The sequence below is a fragment of the Scyliorhinus torazame genome, chromosome 16 (genome assembly GCF_047496885.1).
Source record: "Scyliorhinus torazame isolate Kashiwa2021f chromosome 16, sScyTor2.1, whole genome shotgun sequence".
Classification (NCBI taxonomy): Eukaryota; Metazoa; Chordata; class Chondrichthyes; order Carcharhiniformes; family Scyliorhinidae; genus Scyliorhinus; species Scyliorhinus torazame.
In genome coordinates, this window is record NC_092722.1 from 65,858,915 (window position 1) to 65,876,508 (window position 17,594).

Genomic DNA, 17,594 nt, shown 5'->3' on the forward strand with positions numbered 1-17,594 from the left:
AGTATCAGTGACAGATTGCTGGTGATTGTGGAGCTGAGATATGTGAAGCAATCAACAAACTCCAGGGTCATGTTGTCAGTGCTGGTCCCTGGTGGTACGGCAACATCCTGGATTGTGACATTTATCTACTTGACGCTGATGGTCAAACGAAACACTCTGCAGCTGTGATAAAGTCTGTCCATTTGCCACTAAAACTATTCCTCAGTATGGAATGCTAGTACAGCATCAACAGCATCCGATAAGGACTTAGTGTACCTTTATCTTGGATCACAGGACAGCAGGGTTGAACAGCTTTTCATCAGTTATGGTGCGTAAGTAGACACTCTGTAGAAAACCTGAAGAAATGTGGCAGCAGCAAAAAGACTTAGGGGGCGATCTTCCAGCCTCGTTACACTCGCACTCAAGCGTAACGAGGCTGGTGAAAGCGGGAGAGGCCAAAACCGAGAACCGCATCAGGCGCCAAACAGTTTGCAATGCAACCTGCTTGCTCCCATAGGCGAATACGAGAAACCAATCATCATCCAACGGCCTCCTATCATTCACCAGTCTCCCCAGCAAGGGCTTACGCTGGCATTGATTTTAAAAACGTGAACCTGATGGAAATACTTCAGTGGGGAGCCGAGAAGGTGAACAGCCATCATTGCTCACAGACAAACAGCACGGGGCGTTGGGCTTGCTGCCTCTGTGCTCGGTGGGGGATCCTCCGCAGGGGTGGGCCGCAATGGGATGGCGGGGGAAGGCTTGGGGGGAGGGGAGCAATCACTCGAGGCACCACCATGCCAACTCTTGGACCCCAACCCCATTTCAGGAGCAACCCCTGTGCCTGCCCGTCTGCCCCACCGATCACCCATAACTCTCACCGGCTGCAAATAAGGAATTGTGGTTAAGTGAGCACTTGACACATGCCAAGTGGGTCCCCGTTGATCGGCGGGCTAGTAGCATGTGCGAGTCATTGCCTAGCATTCCGATCACACCTTGATGCCTGGACATTGTATGGGAGTTAACACCAGTCACGCAGCAGCCAACATCCAAACATCCTGAGGATGGGACACAGCCCCCGGGCCATGACTACGGCTGGAGGGTGGATGTATGGGTGCCATGGGGGGAGGGGGGGGGGGGGTTACCTGGGGAGACAGGCACAGGTCCGGGGGTCAGCCTGCATTATGGAAGAAAGTAACAAAGGCATCATGATGTTTGTGCAAAGAGTTGTTTAATGTGCTGTACAATGCCCCATTTCGGATAGTGCTCCCCTCCCCAACCCCACCACCTCCCCCCTAACCAAGTGTTTCGTGCCTGGACCCACACTAGCTCTACACCATGTCTCGGTGTTTCCCCAGGATGCACATCTGAGGTGGTGGCAGCCAGCTGCTTACCTCGTCCCGTGGCCTTCGATGCCCCTGGCGGGGGTCCTCTGGGAGAGCGGTGTGGTGGTATGTATTAGGGGTCATGTGGGACTGTGAAGCCATGATGCTATTGGCTGACAGATCCCGGGTCCTGGTTGGCTGCTGACTCCTGGCTCCGCCCTGAAGGCGGAGTATAAGAACCCGAGCTTCTCCCCGCCGCTTCATTCTGTTGCTCAACTGCTGGGGACAAGTCTCGCTTAATAAAGCCTGAATCTACTTCATCACTTCTCGCCTCTCTCGTAAGTCATTGTGCGCTACAATTTATTAAGCGAGCTTAAAAGACTATGGAGCTCCGGATCGCCCCGGAATGCCTGCGGATCAGCCCCCACGCAGCGAACTCGGTAGCGGTATTTAAACACTGGCAAGCATGTTTTGAAGGCTACCTCCGAACGGCCCCCGGCCGGATCACAGAAGACCAGAAAATGCAGGTCCTGCATTCGAGGGTAAGCCCGGAAATTTACCCTCTCATAGAAGACGCAGAGGATTTCCCGACGGCGCTCGCATTACTGAAGGGCATCTACGTTCGGCCCGTTAACCAGGTCTACGCGCGCCACCAACTCGCAACGAGACGGCAAAGTCCCGGAGAATCGCTAGAAGAATTCTACGCCGCGCTAATTTTGGGACGGGGCTGCAGCTGCCCGCCGGTGAACGCGATCGAACACACGGACATGCTAATTCGCGATGCTTTTGTGGCAGGTATGAACTCTCCCCAAATCCGCCAAAGACTTTTAGAAAGAGAGTCGCTAGGACTCTAGAGGCACGGGCCCTTGCTGCTTCCCTAGATGTGGCCTCGCAAAACGCCCGCGCCTACGGCCCCGACCGCGCAGCAGCCCCTTGGGCTCCGTGGACCCCCGTCGCGACAACCCCCCCCCCCCCCTCGCAGGCTTGCGCGGTTAAAGCGCCAGACCATCCCGGGGGGGCCCGCTGCTATTTCTGCGGGCAAGCGAAACACCCCCAGCAGCGCTGCCCGGCCCGCGCAGCTATTTGTAAAAGCGGCGGCAAGAAGGGCCATTACGCGGCAGTGTGCCGGTCCCGGGGGGTCGCCGCAATCCCCGGAGAAGAACGAGCCCAGCATATCCCAAACGCTCCCCAACCCCCCCAGCGCCCCATGTGCGACCCGCGGGTGCCGCCATTTTGAGTCCCGGGCACCACGAGGGGAGGATGGGCGCCGCCATCTTGTGACCCCAGCCACGTGCGATTCATGGGGGCGGCCATTTTGTTCACCCCCGACCACGTGCGATCCATGGGGGCGGCCATTTTGTCTATCCCCGGCCACGTGCGATTCATGGACGCCACCATCTTCGTTGACAACAAAGGACCCCAGCATCGACGGCTCCACGGGGTCCGAAGAAGACGCCGGGACACTACTACCACGACTGGCTTCGGTGACTCTGGATCAATCCCGCCCCCGGATGCTCCAGACGACGACAACAACGGTGCTGATCAACGGACACGAGACACCATGCCTGATCGACTCCGGGAGCACTGAAAGTTTTATTCACCCAGACACGGTAAGACGCTGTTTTCTGACCATCCATCCAAGCACGCAAAAGATTTCCCTAGCTGCAGGATCCCACTCCGTAGAGATCAAAGGGTTCTGCATCGCGAACCTAACAGTGCAAGGGAGGGAGTTTAAGAACTACAGGCTCTACGTCCTGCCCCAACTCTGCGCGCCCACATTACTGGGATTAGACTTCCAATGTAACCTTCAGAGCCTAACATTTCAATTCGGCGGCCCAATCCCCCCACTCACTATCTGCGGCCTCGCAACTCTCAAGGTTGAACCGCCGTCCTTGTTTGCAAACCTCACCCCGGATTGCAAACCCGTCGCCACTAGGAGCAGACGGTACAGCGCCCAGGACCGGATATTTATTCGGTCTGAAGTCCAGCGGTTGCTGAAGGAAGGCATAATCCAGGCCAGCAATAGTCCCTGGAGAGCCCACGTGGTAGTAGTAAAGACCGGGGAGAAGCAAAGGATGGTCGTAGACTATAGTCAGACCATCAACAGGTACACACAGCTAGATGCGTACCCTCTCCCCCGCATATCCGACATGGTAAATCGGATTGCCCAGTATAAGGTTTTCTCCACAGTGGACCTCAAGTCCGCTTACCACCAGCTCCCCATCCGCCCAGGTGACCGCAAGTACACAGCCTTCGAGGCAGACGGGCGTCTATACCACTTCCTAAGGGTCCCATTTGGTGTCACAAACGGGGTCTCGGTCTTCCAACGGGAGATGGACCGAATGGTTGACCAGCACGGGTTGCAGGCCACCTTCCCGTATCTCGACAACGTAACCATCTGCGGCCACGATCAGCAGGACCACGACGCCAACCTCCAAAAATTCCTCCAGACCGCTAACGCCCTGAACCTCACATACAACGAGGAAAAGTGCGTTTTTAGCACAAACCGTTGGCCATCCTGGGATACATAGTGCGCAATGGGATAATAGGCCACGACCCCGAACGCATGCGCCCCCTTATGGAATTTCCCCTCCCCCACTGCTCCAAAGCCCTGAAACGTTGCCTGGGTTTCTTTTCATATTACGCCCAGTGGGTCCCCCAGTACGCAGACAAGGCCCGCCCGCTAATACAGTCCACTACCTTCCCCCTGTCGACAGAGGCTCGCCAGGCCTTCAGCCGCATCAAAGCGGATATCGCAAAGGCCACGATGCGCGCCATCGATGAGTCCCTCCCCTTCCAGGTCGAGAGCGACGCATCCGACGTAGCTCTGGCGGCCACCCTTAACCAAGCGGGCAGACCCGTGGCCTTTTTCTCCCGGACCCTCCACACCTCAGAAATCCGCCACTCATCAGTGGAAATGGAAGCCCAAGCCATAGTGGAAGCTGTGCGACATTGGAGGCATTACCTGGCCGGCAGGAGATTCACTCTCCTCACCGACCAACGGTCGGTAGCCTTCATGTTCGATAATGCACAGCGGGGCAAAATTAAAAATGACAAGATCTTAAGGTGGAGGATCGAGCTCTCCACCTTCAACTATGAGATCTTGTACCGTCCCGGAAAGCTGAACGAGCCGTCCGATGCCCTATCCCGCGGCACATGTGCCAACGCACAAATAGACCGCCTCCAAGCCCTCCAAGAGGACCTCTGCCACCCGGGGGTCACTCGATTCTACCATTTTGTAAAGTCCCGCAACCTCCCCTACTCTGTGGAGGAGGTCCGTACAGTCACCAGGAACTGCCACATCTGCGCAGAGTGCAAACCGCACTTTTTCAGGCCGGATAGAGCGCACCTGATCAAGGCTTCCCGCCCCTTTGAACGCCTCAGTTTGGATTTCAAAGGGCCCCTCCCCTCCACTGACCGCAACGCATACTTCCTGAACGTGGTGGACGAGTACTCTCGTTTCCCCTTCGCCATCCCCTGCCCCGACATGACAGCGGCCACAGTCATTAAAGCCCTTGGCACCATATTCAAACTGTTCGGTTGCCCCGTATATATCCATAGCGACAGGGGGTCCTCCTTCATGAGTGACGAGCTGCGCCAGTTCCTGCTCAGCAAGGGCATAGCCTCGAGCAGGACGACCAGCTACAACCCCCGGGGGAACGGGCAAGTAGAGAGGGAGAACGGAACGGTCTGGAAGACCGTCCTACTGGCCCTACGGTCCAGGGATCTCCCAGTTTCCCGGTGGCAGGAGGTACTCCCGGATGCTCTCCACTCCATCCGGTCGCTGCTGTGTACCACCACTAACCAAACGCCTCATGAGCGCCTCCTTGTCTTCCCCAGGAAGTCCTCCTCCGGAACGTCGCTGCCGACCTGGCTGGCGGCCCCAGGACCCATCTTGCTCCGGAAACATGTGCGGGCGCACAAATCGGACCCGTTGGTTGAGAGGGTTCACCTTCTCCACGCGAACCCGCAGTACGCCTACGTGGCGTACCCGGACGGCCGACAGGACACTGTCTCCCTGCGGGACCTGGCGCCCGCCGGCAACACACACACCCCCCCGACACCGATCATCCCCTCCCTGCCACCGGCGCACCCCGCGACCGCCCCCTTCCCGGGGGGATCGGTCCTCCTCCCGTGCCCGCCCAGGAGTGAAACAGGAACAAACACCGAAACGCTCCCGGAGACGACAACGCCTGAACAAGCACCTGCACCACCACCGGGGCTGAGGCGATCGACGAGGAAGACCAGACCGCCCGCTCGACTCGTGGCATCCGCGTGACACCAAGAATGTTGTTGTATTGTAACAAAAAAATTTTTTTTTCTTGCTAATATTGTAAATAGTTTCACAAACTTTTACATAGCCCAGTGTAGGGCTAAAACTGTAGTAACATGTCCGAAATTTTCCTTCCAGGGCCAGCCTTGTAAACCCCTACCACCATGCGAACCACCACCCCGCTGGGTTCCTTTTTAACAAGGGGTGAATGTGGTGGTATGTATTAGGGGTCATGTGGGACTGTGAAGCCGTGATGCTATTGGCTGACAGATCCCGGGTCCTGGTTGGCTGCTGACTCCTGGCTTCGCCCTGAAGGCGGAGTATAAGAACCCGAGCTTCTCCCCGCCGCTTCATTCTGTTGCTCAACTGCTGGGGACAAGTCTCGCTTAATAAAGCCTGAATCGACTTCATCACTTCTCGCCTCTCTCGTAAGTCATTGTGCGCTACAGGCGGCTCACTTGTCGACGGGACTTGCAAAGCCGTGCCGCCCTGTCCTGTGTGCTGACCCCGCGACGTGGCCTCATCAGAGGGGTGTGCTGGTGGCCACCATCACCACCCAATGGTACGGGTCCAGGTTGGTACTCAGCAACTCCTCCTCCCGGTCAGTGCCGATTGGGCCCTGGGATTCATCTTGGGACTGAGCGGCAACTGGTTCGGGCCCTGGCTGCCCCTGCATCATCTGGCTCTGTCAACCCTGATGTTTCTCCATAGTCCGCACCATTGTATCGATGCCCGCGGGGATGCTCCTCATTGACTGGGACAAATCACCCAGTGACCAGGCCAAGCTCTGCAGTGTCTCATTGATGCCCTCCTGCGACTGGGACAAGCTCCGCAGCGCATTGACCATGTCCCTCAGAACCTCATCAAGGTCAGCCAGGTGCTGGTTAAGATTCCCCAGTGAGGCAGACATACGGCCGAGACCCTCAGCCAAGACCGTCACCGAGACGCGATACCTTGGACACCTTCACTCATGGTGCTGACGTTGTGAACTAGGCTCTCCACTGCGGTAGCTACCCTAGCAGTGTTGGCCTTGGTGCCACTCATTGCTGGTGCCATCTACTGTACCCGTAGCCTCTGGGCCTCCTCCAATCGGCAATGGAGCTGCTAGAGTGGCGTTGACATCTCCTGAACGTTCAGGTTGGTCCCTATCGTCCCCATCAGCCCCGGGTCTCTTCCAGAGGCTCAATAGCAGGCTGGGACCCAACAGACATCCAACTGCTGTCTCGTCTGGGGGTTCCTGCCTCCACCAGATGTACATCAGCAACAGTGTAGTGCTCATCAAATTGTGCCCCAGAAGCCTGACCACTAACATTTCCCACCGAGGTGTGTTTATCTGTGCTGGTGGAGGGTGGGGATGACAGTTGTGCCATGACTGTAGCAGTTGCATCCTCGGAACTCTCCTCAGAGGTGTTCTCCCCGAAGTCAGGACAGGGTGCTGCCCGCGATGGGCCAGAGTAATCGGCTGCTGAACCTGCAAGATAATGGACATGTGCTCTGTGGGAGGGATGGGTCAGTCAGTAAGGCATTCACTACTCACGTTTGACAGGTCCTCCGGTTGTCCGCCAGCCTCTGCATTGGTGACGTCCCTCTCCTCGGCCACACAAGTCACCTCCTGGGCTCGCTCCTCGAAGACGGTGAAAATTCTTAGGACTGACACCCCACCGTCAGTCTGGGCCCTCTCCCGCCAATTATGGGAGAGCTTTTCCTGAAGGGAGAAGATGGGGCATTGTTAGTCACACACGTGGGGGTGTGTGAAGGGAGGGTTGGCGGGAGGGGGGGTTGAAGGGGCAAGTGGAGGGAGTACTGAAGAGGGAGAGGGTTGGAGGGAGGGTTGGGGTATGCTCCCTTGGGTGGGGGGGGGGGGAACAAGAAACAAAAAACAATACAGCACGGGGACACGCCCTTCAGCCTTCCAAGCCTGCGCCGACCATGGTACCTGCCTCAACTAAAACCATCTGCACTTACGGAGTCCTTCCATTCCACCCTATTCATTTATTTGTCTAGGTGTCCCTTAAATGCCACTATCGTACTGGCTCCCACCACCTCCCCAGGCAGCGCGTTCCATAACCTGCTATGTCCCCTAGTACTTGACTCTCCTACCCTAGGAAAAAGCATCTGACTATCCACTCTATCCAAGGCACTCAATCTTGTAGGCCTCTTTTAGGTCGCCTCTAAACCTCCGTTGTTCTAATGAGAACAGACCAAGTTTATCTAACCTCTCCTCATAGCTAATGCCCTCCATACCAGGCAACGTCCTAAACCACCTCTGAACCCTCTCCAAAGCATCCACATCCTTCTGGTAGTGTGGTGACCAGAATTGTACACAATATTCCAAATGAGGCCCGACTAAGATCCTGTACAGTTGCAACATAACTTGCCAATTTTTATATTGAATGCTCCGACTGATGAAGGCCAGCATGCCGCATGCCTTCTTGACCACCTTATCCACACGCATTACCACTTTTGGTGATCAGTGGACCTGCAAGCCCAGATGTCTCTAGAACTCGCAAGAGTTTTACCATTTATTGTGTAATTTCTACATGCATTGGACCTTCCAAAGTGCATTACCTCACACTTGTCTGGATTAAACTCCATCTGCCATTTTTCCACCCAAGATTCCAACCTGTTTATATCCTGCTGTATCCTCTGACAATCCTCTTCACTAAAAATTCCACCAATTTTTGTGTCGTCTGCAAACTTATTAATCAGACCAGCTACATTTTCTTCCAAATCATTTAGATACACCACAAACAATAAAGACCCCAGAAGTGATCCCTGTGGAACGGCGCCAGTCACAGCCTTCCATTCGGAGAAGCAACCTTCTACTGCTACCCTGTCTTCACTAAGGTGACATTAGTGAAGCAGATGGGGTCATCGGTGTCTACTCACTCGTGTTGCCCGTTGACCTTCTTCCGACTCTGGAGGCCAGTCCTCCTGGTCACACTGCCCGAGCTGACCGCTGCTGTCACCTTGTCCCAGGCTGCCTTGTGGCTCACCCTCCAGGACCCTCAGGGAAACAGGACATCCTTCTTGGCCACTGTGTTCAGGTCAGCTTCCCCGAATCTTGGGGCTGGTCTCTTCGGCACCATTGTTGCGGATGTGATTGACTGAGCAAGTGCAGTTTAAGTGCTGGTCGACGCTGTTAGCGGGGGGGCTGGTGAGAGCGGTCCAGGCGAATCAGCTGGCAAGCTGGCATCGGGACAGGATGCCCATAAGGCCTCGTTAAATGGACCAATTAATGTTGAATAGAGTTGCCGGCATCGCTGGGCCGAGCGCCGGGAAACCCACGGAAATTCCCACTTGTCACAGCACTCAGAGAATCACGCCCATAGTCTAAAGTGTCAGGGCCAGAACCTTGATTGACTCCTTTGTAGATGTCAAAGGATTCTGATGTTGCAACATCATAGCTGACCTTTTTTTTTTACAATCCCTACAGTGCCGAAGGAGGGCATTCTGCCCATCGAGTCTGCACCAGCCCTTGCTCTGATAGAGCACCCTCCCTAAGCCCAATACCTCACTCCTAGTCCCTTAACCCCACCTATTGTTTGGGCAATTTTAGCATGGCCAATCCACCTAACTGGCACATCTTTGGACTGTGGGAGGAAACCGGAACACCTGATGGAAACCAACGCAGACACAGGGAGAATGTGCAGATTCCGCATAGACAGTGATCCAAGCCGGGAATCAAACCTGGGACCCTGGAACTGTGAAGCAATTGTGCTAACCACTGTGCTACAGTGCTGCCCAGTAAATATAAATTGGTCTCCTTTATTCAGGAAATTTCCCTTGCAGCTACACTTGGTTTCCGGGTAGATGCATAACTTTAACTCGGTCATCACCAGAAAGGTTTCTGTTTCTTCTCCACACTTATTGCACAAAACCCTTCAATTCCACCTTTAAAGTGTTTCTCCCAATGTCCTTTTTGGGTTTTTTCCAGGTAACTGCCAAACCCAGTGGTTTGACCGAGATAACCCATCAGGCTATGGTGATTATGAAGATCTTGTGAATCTTCGGAAAGAATATCCTCAACAGATCTGCAGTAATCCAATTGTCTGTGAAGTGGAGACAACGTCAGGAATTCCAGCATCAAGCATTGGAGACAACATCCCTGAGTAAATAATAATTCCTGCCATCCTATTTTAATACTATGTCTTGATTTCAAAGAATAATAATTATTTTAGCAAACACATTGTCATATCCTCCCATTCTGTATTAAACAGGTGCAACATTACCACTGGATTTATTTGTGTGAATGCAGAGCAAGGTGATGGGAGCTGTGAAGATTACAGAATCCGATTTACTTGTCCTGAATCTTTTTGTAAGTGTTGACCTAGGTAAAGGTTATGTTATTTACCTTCCACTTTTGTAACATAGAAACAATTGTAGCACAACCAGTGATGCTGTTTAGCTGTATGTTTAAGAAAAATTATTTCAGTACATTGTTAAAACTCAATGCTGTTATTGCATTATTATACACCGAGAACCTGCTAGGTTTACAGCGTAATGAGTAGTTACCGACTACCTGTTAGTGATAGGGACCCAATATCTAGAGGGCCTAATTAACTTCATGTTATTGTAAGTGGTGGAAAAGCAGGACAAATATTTACATTCCGGGATGATAGCTGATTGGCTGCCGGTGTTACCATTAAGGGCACAGTCACCTTTTCAGTGAGCTTTGAAAAATGATGACAGAATTATCTGTCATTTCCACACCTTACTTTTTTTAATACACTAGAGTTGAAATATTAGTCATTTGTTGACCTTCATTTTCTCCAGTACCATTTTAATAATTATAGTATATCCAGTTCCTATTTTTAGTTTGCCTTTTATCCCTGTTATTTTGTCCACTTTTTCTCTACTTCAAAAATATTTACAAAGTATTCATTTATCAATTTTGCCCTTCTCTTATTATCCATTATAATCTCAGTTTTGCTGAGTTGAAAGATTGATCAGGCTCAGCATTTTCAGCATCAAGAAATTCGGAGGATTACACAGATTTGCAGCACAGATTATCATTAGGCCCACAGGTTTATGCACCACATAATCCTCCGCTTTCTAGGGGCGCGATTTAATGGTCTTATCGCACCCGACTTGGTGTCGCATGAGACATCTTGCGAGATTCAGCCAAATCTCGCGAGGTGTCGCAATCTGGATCTCGCCCGTGCTTAAACTCTTAATTTCCAAAGATAATGGTTTCTATTTCTCCTACCAATATTGAAATTCATTTGTGTTTGACACACCCATGCTGCAAGTTTTTAACATCTTTTATTTTGTCAGTCTTCCTTAATATTAACCTCCTACAATTTGGCAATGTATTTCCAATTCCAGAATCTCACATACTTATGTAAAGGAGATAACTGTGGGTAACAATGGCCCCAGAACTGACCACTGTGGGATACCACTTCCTACTTTTTGCTATTTGAGTAACTACCTTTAATCTCTACTCTCTGTTGTCAGTTTGATTCCACATGCACTGACCTTAATCATGAGTCTATTGTCAAAGGCCTGCAGGAAGCCCAAGTAAAATACACAGACAGCATAACATTACTACTTTTGCTGCTACTTCTTCAAACAAAGCAATAAGGTTGATCATGTATCACCTCTTTATTAGTTTTTATTATATTTTCAGTATCTGGATGCTACTCTTTTCAGTAAAGATTCCAAAACATTCCTACCATCAACTTTAAGCTATCGGTTCCTTGGATTTGTTATGTGCCTCAAGGGGCCAGTTGGCTCAGTTGGCTGGATGGCTAGTGTGTGATTCAGATTATTGTCAACAGTGCAAGTTTCATTCCCGTGTTGGCTGAGGATCTGCCTTCGTGCCCTGGCCGAGAATGGATGGCAGGAGCAAACCCACCACTGATAATAATGCTCCCAAGAAAAGCAGCCCAGGATGAAGCATCAGACAATGACTTGCCTTCCTTGAAGGAAGGACATGCCTTAATGGATGCAATCCATTCTGATTCAAAGTTCCATCTTCTCTAAGTTGGACTAGTTTATCAGTTCACTCTCACCTTTTCATCTTCAACATTTTGATATTCTTTTCGATTTCTTCTTCTTCTTCTTCTAATGTCCTATCAACCTTAGTGAAAACGAAGAAAATTGACTATCCAATATTTCTGTCGTTTTTTTTGTTGCCTGTGAATTTATCTTGTGTATCTCTTATTGACTAACTTATTTTGTTTAGACTATTGTCAGTAGAATTCCATATTCTTTGATAATTTCATTTTATAATTTTGTAATTGAATTTTTCACTTTCTATTCTGCACCCATTGAACCAATCACTTCAATTCCATCTTTAAAAGTATTGCTCACAATATCTTTTTTGTTTGTTGCATAATCAGGCAACTGTAAAACCCAGTGGTTTGATCGCGATAACCCATCAGGAAATGGGGATTATGAAGATCTCGTGAATCTCCGAAATCAATATCCCGATAAGATTTGCAGCAACCCGACCGCCTGTGAAGTGGAGACAACAGCTGGGGTTCCAGCATCAAGTTCTGGAGACAACATCCCTGAGTAAATAATTATTCTTGCCATCTTATTCCTCAACCTAACCTCTCTCAAACCCTCCCTTGCCGATTGACCAATACCCAATATTGGAGGAGGAGAAATATAATGGCTCTGGACCCTGTTACGAATTCTGTTCCTTAGCCACCTTAGACTGAAGCTTAACCAGTCACTTTGCACCGCTGGAGCACTGACGTTTCCAACTCCAAATCCTCTTCACCATTAAGACTGCCTACTTCCATCTCTGTAACATCTGACACCTCCAGCTCTGCCTGAGCTCTGTAGGTGAAATCCGGAAGGTTGACCATTTTTACGCTTTCCTAGGCAACTTTCCATCTTCTGCCCTCTGTAAACTTAATTTTTTTGGCACCCCATCTGACAACACCTCAATTTTAAAATGTTCATCCTCCTTTTAAAACCCTCAACAGTCTTGCCTTTCTCAGTATCCACCTCGAACCCACAATCCACTGACATATCTGCTTTGCTTTAATTCTAGCATCCTGTGCATCTCCAATTTCCATTGCTCCATCAAATGGTTTTCCTATGCTCTGAAATTTTCCCATCTATACCTCTCGTCCTGCATCTCTCAGACACTCCCTAAAATTTACCTTTGTGTCCTAATATGTCTCGGCGTCAAACTTTGTTGAGTAATTCTCCTGTAAAGCACTGTGAGCTTTTTCACTATATTAATGGTGTTATATAAATGCAAGTTGTTTGTGATGTTGCATTGTGTCTTTGTTTCAAAAAGTAGGTATTAATTTGATAACTACATTATCACACTCTCCTGCTTCGTATTTAACAGGTGCAGCATTTTTTCTGGATTTGTATGTGTGAATAAAGAGCAACAAGATGGAAGCTGTGAAGATTACAGGATACGATTTAACTGCCCTGAAATATTTTGTAAGTATTATACATTTGTAAGGGCTGATTTATTGAATGTTACATTCAACTTTGGAAACAATGGCCCTGCAATTTACCAGGATGTGGGAAGGATGTGCAAAAGGCAGTAAATGACTGAAGGTCCCAGCAAGACCGGGATTGTGAATGTCCAGCCGAACTCGATGCAACAAGCTCATTATCTTATTGTTCAGTTTCTTTTCCAGCTGCTGGTCAGATGGACAGCCTGACCTGAGGCCAGGAGAGGCAACTGATGGCAGGAAACCGCATCCAGGAAGCTTTGTGGCCAGACCCCACAATAAAGAGGAGAGGTCAACCTTTGTTTGGAGGAAGGGAGACACTGTAGAGAGAGATTGAAAATTGAAATTGAAGAGAGGGGAAAGGTCTTCTGGTTAGTGACCCTAACAGGGGTTTGAGAAAGCCTGCAATCAGTAAACGTGATGCTGGGGCTTCCTTGAAAGACTGGGAAGTGTTCCTGCTCTTCCTGGCCCACAAAAAAACAGGGACTTATGAATATGGAGCCAGCAGTGTCTGCCTCTCTTTCAGGGAAGAGTTTGACTCCTGAGAAAGCGGTGTATGATTCAATGAATTATAAATTACAAACCAGTGGGGTCAACAACAAGGCTAATTAAGTTAGTGCTGTAGTGTTTCTGTATGTTTGAATACAATAATTATTTGAGTTTGGTGTTAGAATTGAATGCAGTACTGGGTTCCATCCTGGCCCCGGGTCACTGTCCCTGTGGAGTTTGCATATTCTCCCCGTGTCTGCGTGGGTCTCACCCCCACAATGCAAAGATATGCAGGGTAGGTGGACTGGCCACGCTAAATTGCCCCCTAATTGGAACAATTTTTTTTTTTTTAAATTGAATGCAGTATATTGAATACTTACTGATTGCAGCACTGTAGTACAGTGGTTGGCACTGCTGTCTCACAGCGACATAGGCCTGGGTTCAATTCCAGTGTGGGGTTTGCATGTTCTTCCCATGTCTGCATGCGTTTCTTCTGGGTGCTCCAGTTTCCTTCAACAGTCTAAAGATGTCCAGGTTAGGTGGATTGACCATGCTAAATTTACCCCTCAATGTCCAAAGATGTGCGCGTTAGGTGGGATTATGGTGTTACAGGGATAGGGTGGGCGAGTGGGCCTAGACAGGGTGCCCTTATAATAATAATCTTTATTAGTGTCATAAGTAGGCTTACATTACACTGCAATTAAGTTACTGTGAAAATCCCCTAGTCGCCACACTCCGCGTCTGTTCAGGTACACTGAGGGAGAATTCAGAATGTCCAATTCATCGAACAAGCACATCTTTCAGGACTTGTGGAAGGAAAACGGAGCACCCGGAGGAAACCACAGACATGGAGTGAACATGCACACTCCGCACAGACAGTGGCCCAACAGGGTATCGAACCCAGGTCTCTGCCGCTATGTCTCAAGCCATAGTGCTAACCACTGGGTTGGTGCAATCCCAATGAACCGAATGGCTCCTTCTGCATGCAAGGTTTTCTATGGATTCTAGTGTGGGAATCTGACACTGGATAGGTTATATTTTGGAATATCGCAGCTGGTGAACAAAACTATCCAAATACTTGTTTTCAATGGTCTTTCTTCTCAAACGCCCTTAATTATCATAGGTTGAGACCAAATATTATCTGCATAATCACATATCAACTTGCTCATTATCAGGCATCTGAATATTAAAACGTGTGACTTTCTATGCTGCACGAAATGGAACAGAAATAAAGACTCCAATACCATCTTTAAAGTATTGGTCACAATGCTCTTATTGTTTGTTGCATTTATTAGGTAGTTGCAAAACAGAGTGGTTTGACAGCGATAACCCATCAGGGAAAGGGGATTATGAAGATCTTGTGAATCTCCGCAAAGAATATCCCGGTCAGATTTGCAGCAACCCGACTGCTTGTGAAATCGAGACAACATCAGGAATTTCCGCCTCAAACACCACAAACATTCCTCAGTAAATAATGATTCCTTCTTTCAACTTTTTTGATACTTTGGGCTGGATTTTAGGTTCCTGACGTGCTGGGAGCTAGTAGGTTATGCGGGAGGGGTGGGGATGGGAGTGGGGGCAAGTCTGGTAGTGCATGGGTGCATGGGAAACCTAGAAGTAAGTTCAGTGTTTGTGTTAGTGGCTACTGCATTACTGTAGAGTTTCTGAGTTTCTCACCCCATTATCAGGAACGGGTTGGTGATGTTCACGTGAGGCAACTTCAACTTTCATGATTAAAGGAAGATTCTAAACATGCAGTTTGATGGATTTCTGAATTAGGAATAAAATAGAATGATTTGGTGGATGGAGTTCAGAAGTTCGAATAATGAGCATTTTTTTTAGTGTTGCCTCTTGATGTGTTGCTGGGGAGAACCCCCCCCCCCCCCCCCCCCCCTCCACACTCTAAGGGAAATACTCTTCAATATTCAAGCGGAGAGAAGGCTGCTAATGAAACAAAGGTCTGACAAACTGAAAGTTGCTCATGTAGTCTACTGCAAAAGTGTGGTACCTTGTTCCTGAATTCAATGCTGAAAGTAGTTTAATGACCTCATGAGGGTAAAAAGCGTGAGTATAGTGGCGCATTCATCTCTATCCACAAACAAATATCACTAACCTTTCACTCCACATTCTCAAGCCTGCTTCACATCGCTCACACCAACCTGCCTTGCACGTGTACCCATCCCTCTCAAACGACCTCATATCCCCAGCTATCCTATCTACCACTGACACTCACCCTCATCTCTATCCTATCTATCATTGACACTCACCCTCATCTCCATTGCATGTAATGTCACACTCACCAAATTGTCTCCATTCTGTCATCCATTTAACGCACGCTTTTACTGTAGCTTAAAGGTCTCATATTTCTCTCCTTGCAAGAGAAGTAAATGGGAGAGTCAGGGAACTGGTGGTAACCATCCGGCCATGATTTAACTGACAGCTGCAGAGGATGAGATAGAGGATGAGTTGGCACGAACGACTGTCAGAGTCGAGGCCTCCAGCATCTTGGTGACAACCATGTGGTATAAAACATACACTCATATTGACTTGATTTAGCAATAAGTGTTATGATTATCTGCATAATTATCACTTTAAACACGCTTCGGAGGTGGCACGATGGCAGTGGTTAGCACTGCTGCCTCCACAGCACCAGTGTCCCGGGGTCGATTACGATCTTGGGTGACTGTGTGGAGTTTGCACGTTCTCCCAGTGTCTGCATGGGTTTCCCCCGGGTGCTCGGGTTTGCTCCCACAGTCCAAAGATGTGCAAGTTAGGTGGATTGGGCATGATAAATTGCTCCTTATGCCCAACAGTTAGGTGAGGTTACGGGGATTGGGAAGGCCTAAGTAAGGTTGTCTTTCGGAGGGTCAGTGCAAACTTGATAGGACGAATAGCCTCCTTCTGCACTGTAGGGATTCGATGGATTCTACCTTGACATTCAAATTCATGGGCTGGATTCTCGGTTAGCCGACACCAAAATCGGGAAACGCGATCGGGTGGAGAATAGCTTCCGACGCCGCAATCGCAGTAGATGCTGGGTTGACACCAAATCGGGAATCTCTGGTTCCCCCCTCCCCAAACACAACGTAAAAGTACAGTAGGTATATCATTAGTGGGCCTGACACCCGATTCTCCAGGGCCTCTGCGATTCAGCACCTCGGCTGGACTGATTTCCCAACGGCGTGTTTCTAATGTGCTTTTAAAAATCGTGAACCTGGCGTGCTGGCTGCTGAGCGAAAGATAGGCGGTAGGAAGTGGCGTAGGGTGACTGCGGGTTTCTGGTTCGGACACCGGCAGTGTTGGCTGCAGCGGGGAGGGGGGCCTGCCAGGGCCGGGGAGGGGACAGTTCGAGCAGCCAGGGAGCCCCCACACAGGACAGGGACAGTTCCAAGGCACCAACAGCCAGTAGGGCGGCCATCTTGCTGGCCACCCACCCCGGCCCGTCGGTGCATACAGTGACAAAGGCCATATGGTTGGGCCATATGATCACTCCAACCAACCAGCAGCCACCCACCGGGCGACCAACCAAGGCCACACCAACAACAGACCCCAGCGAGGGCAGTGCCAGCCATCGGTGCCCCTAGCAGCAGGGACGGACACCAAGACTGGGGGCACCAATGAGGCTGGAGTGCGGGGGGGGTGGAGATATGCGTGTGTGGGGCTCGCAGTGCCAAATGTGGGCCACCGTGTAGCCCATGGCACCTGGTTGGGCACGGCTGAATGCGCCATGTTAACATGTTTGCCTTTGATCCCTTGCAGAAAATAATGGCTTTTGGTCACAAACCTACGATGTTGGCCACTGTGGCGATGTCAGCAGCCCTGCATGAAGCCCTATGGCAGCATGAGTGGGGGTCGCTCAGGGAGGAGGTGGAGGCTGCAGCAGAGGAATGGGCTGCAGAGGGGCAGATGGCAGCCGCCCAGGTTGAATGGCCGCCTGCCCAACAGGCCGAGTAGGAGGAGGGTGGAGAGCCTGCTGCCCGACAGGCCGAGAAGGAAGAGATGCTAAGGAGGCGCCGGATGAGGACACCCGCTCCCGTCAAGTTGACGGTCACGCTGAACTATTACTCGACGGGTTCCTTCTAGTCGCCAAGTGGGGATCTA

General features: G+C 50.3%; 1 protein-coding gene across 1 annotated transcript in view; it reads left to right on the top strand.

The window, feature by feature from the left end:
• LOC140392259 (uncharacterized) overlaps positions 1-17,594 on the top strand; it is a 415,817-nt gene that overhangs the window by 229,433 nt on the left and 168,790 nt on the right. The window contains exons 25-29 of the mRNA XM_072477576.1: positions 9,515-9,689; positions 9,798-9,895; positions 11,922-12,096; positions 12,890-12,987; positions 14,789-14,960. Of these exons, the coding sequence (XP_072333677.1) occupies positions 9,515-9,689; positions 9,798-9,895; positions 11,922-12,096; positions 12,890-12,987; positions 14,789-14,960 (718 nt within the window). The remainder of the gene's footprint in view (positions 1-9,514; positions 9,690-9,797; positions 9,896-11,921; positions 12,097-12,889; positions 12,988-14,788; positions 14,961-17,594) is intronic.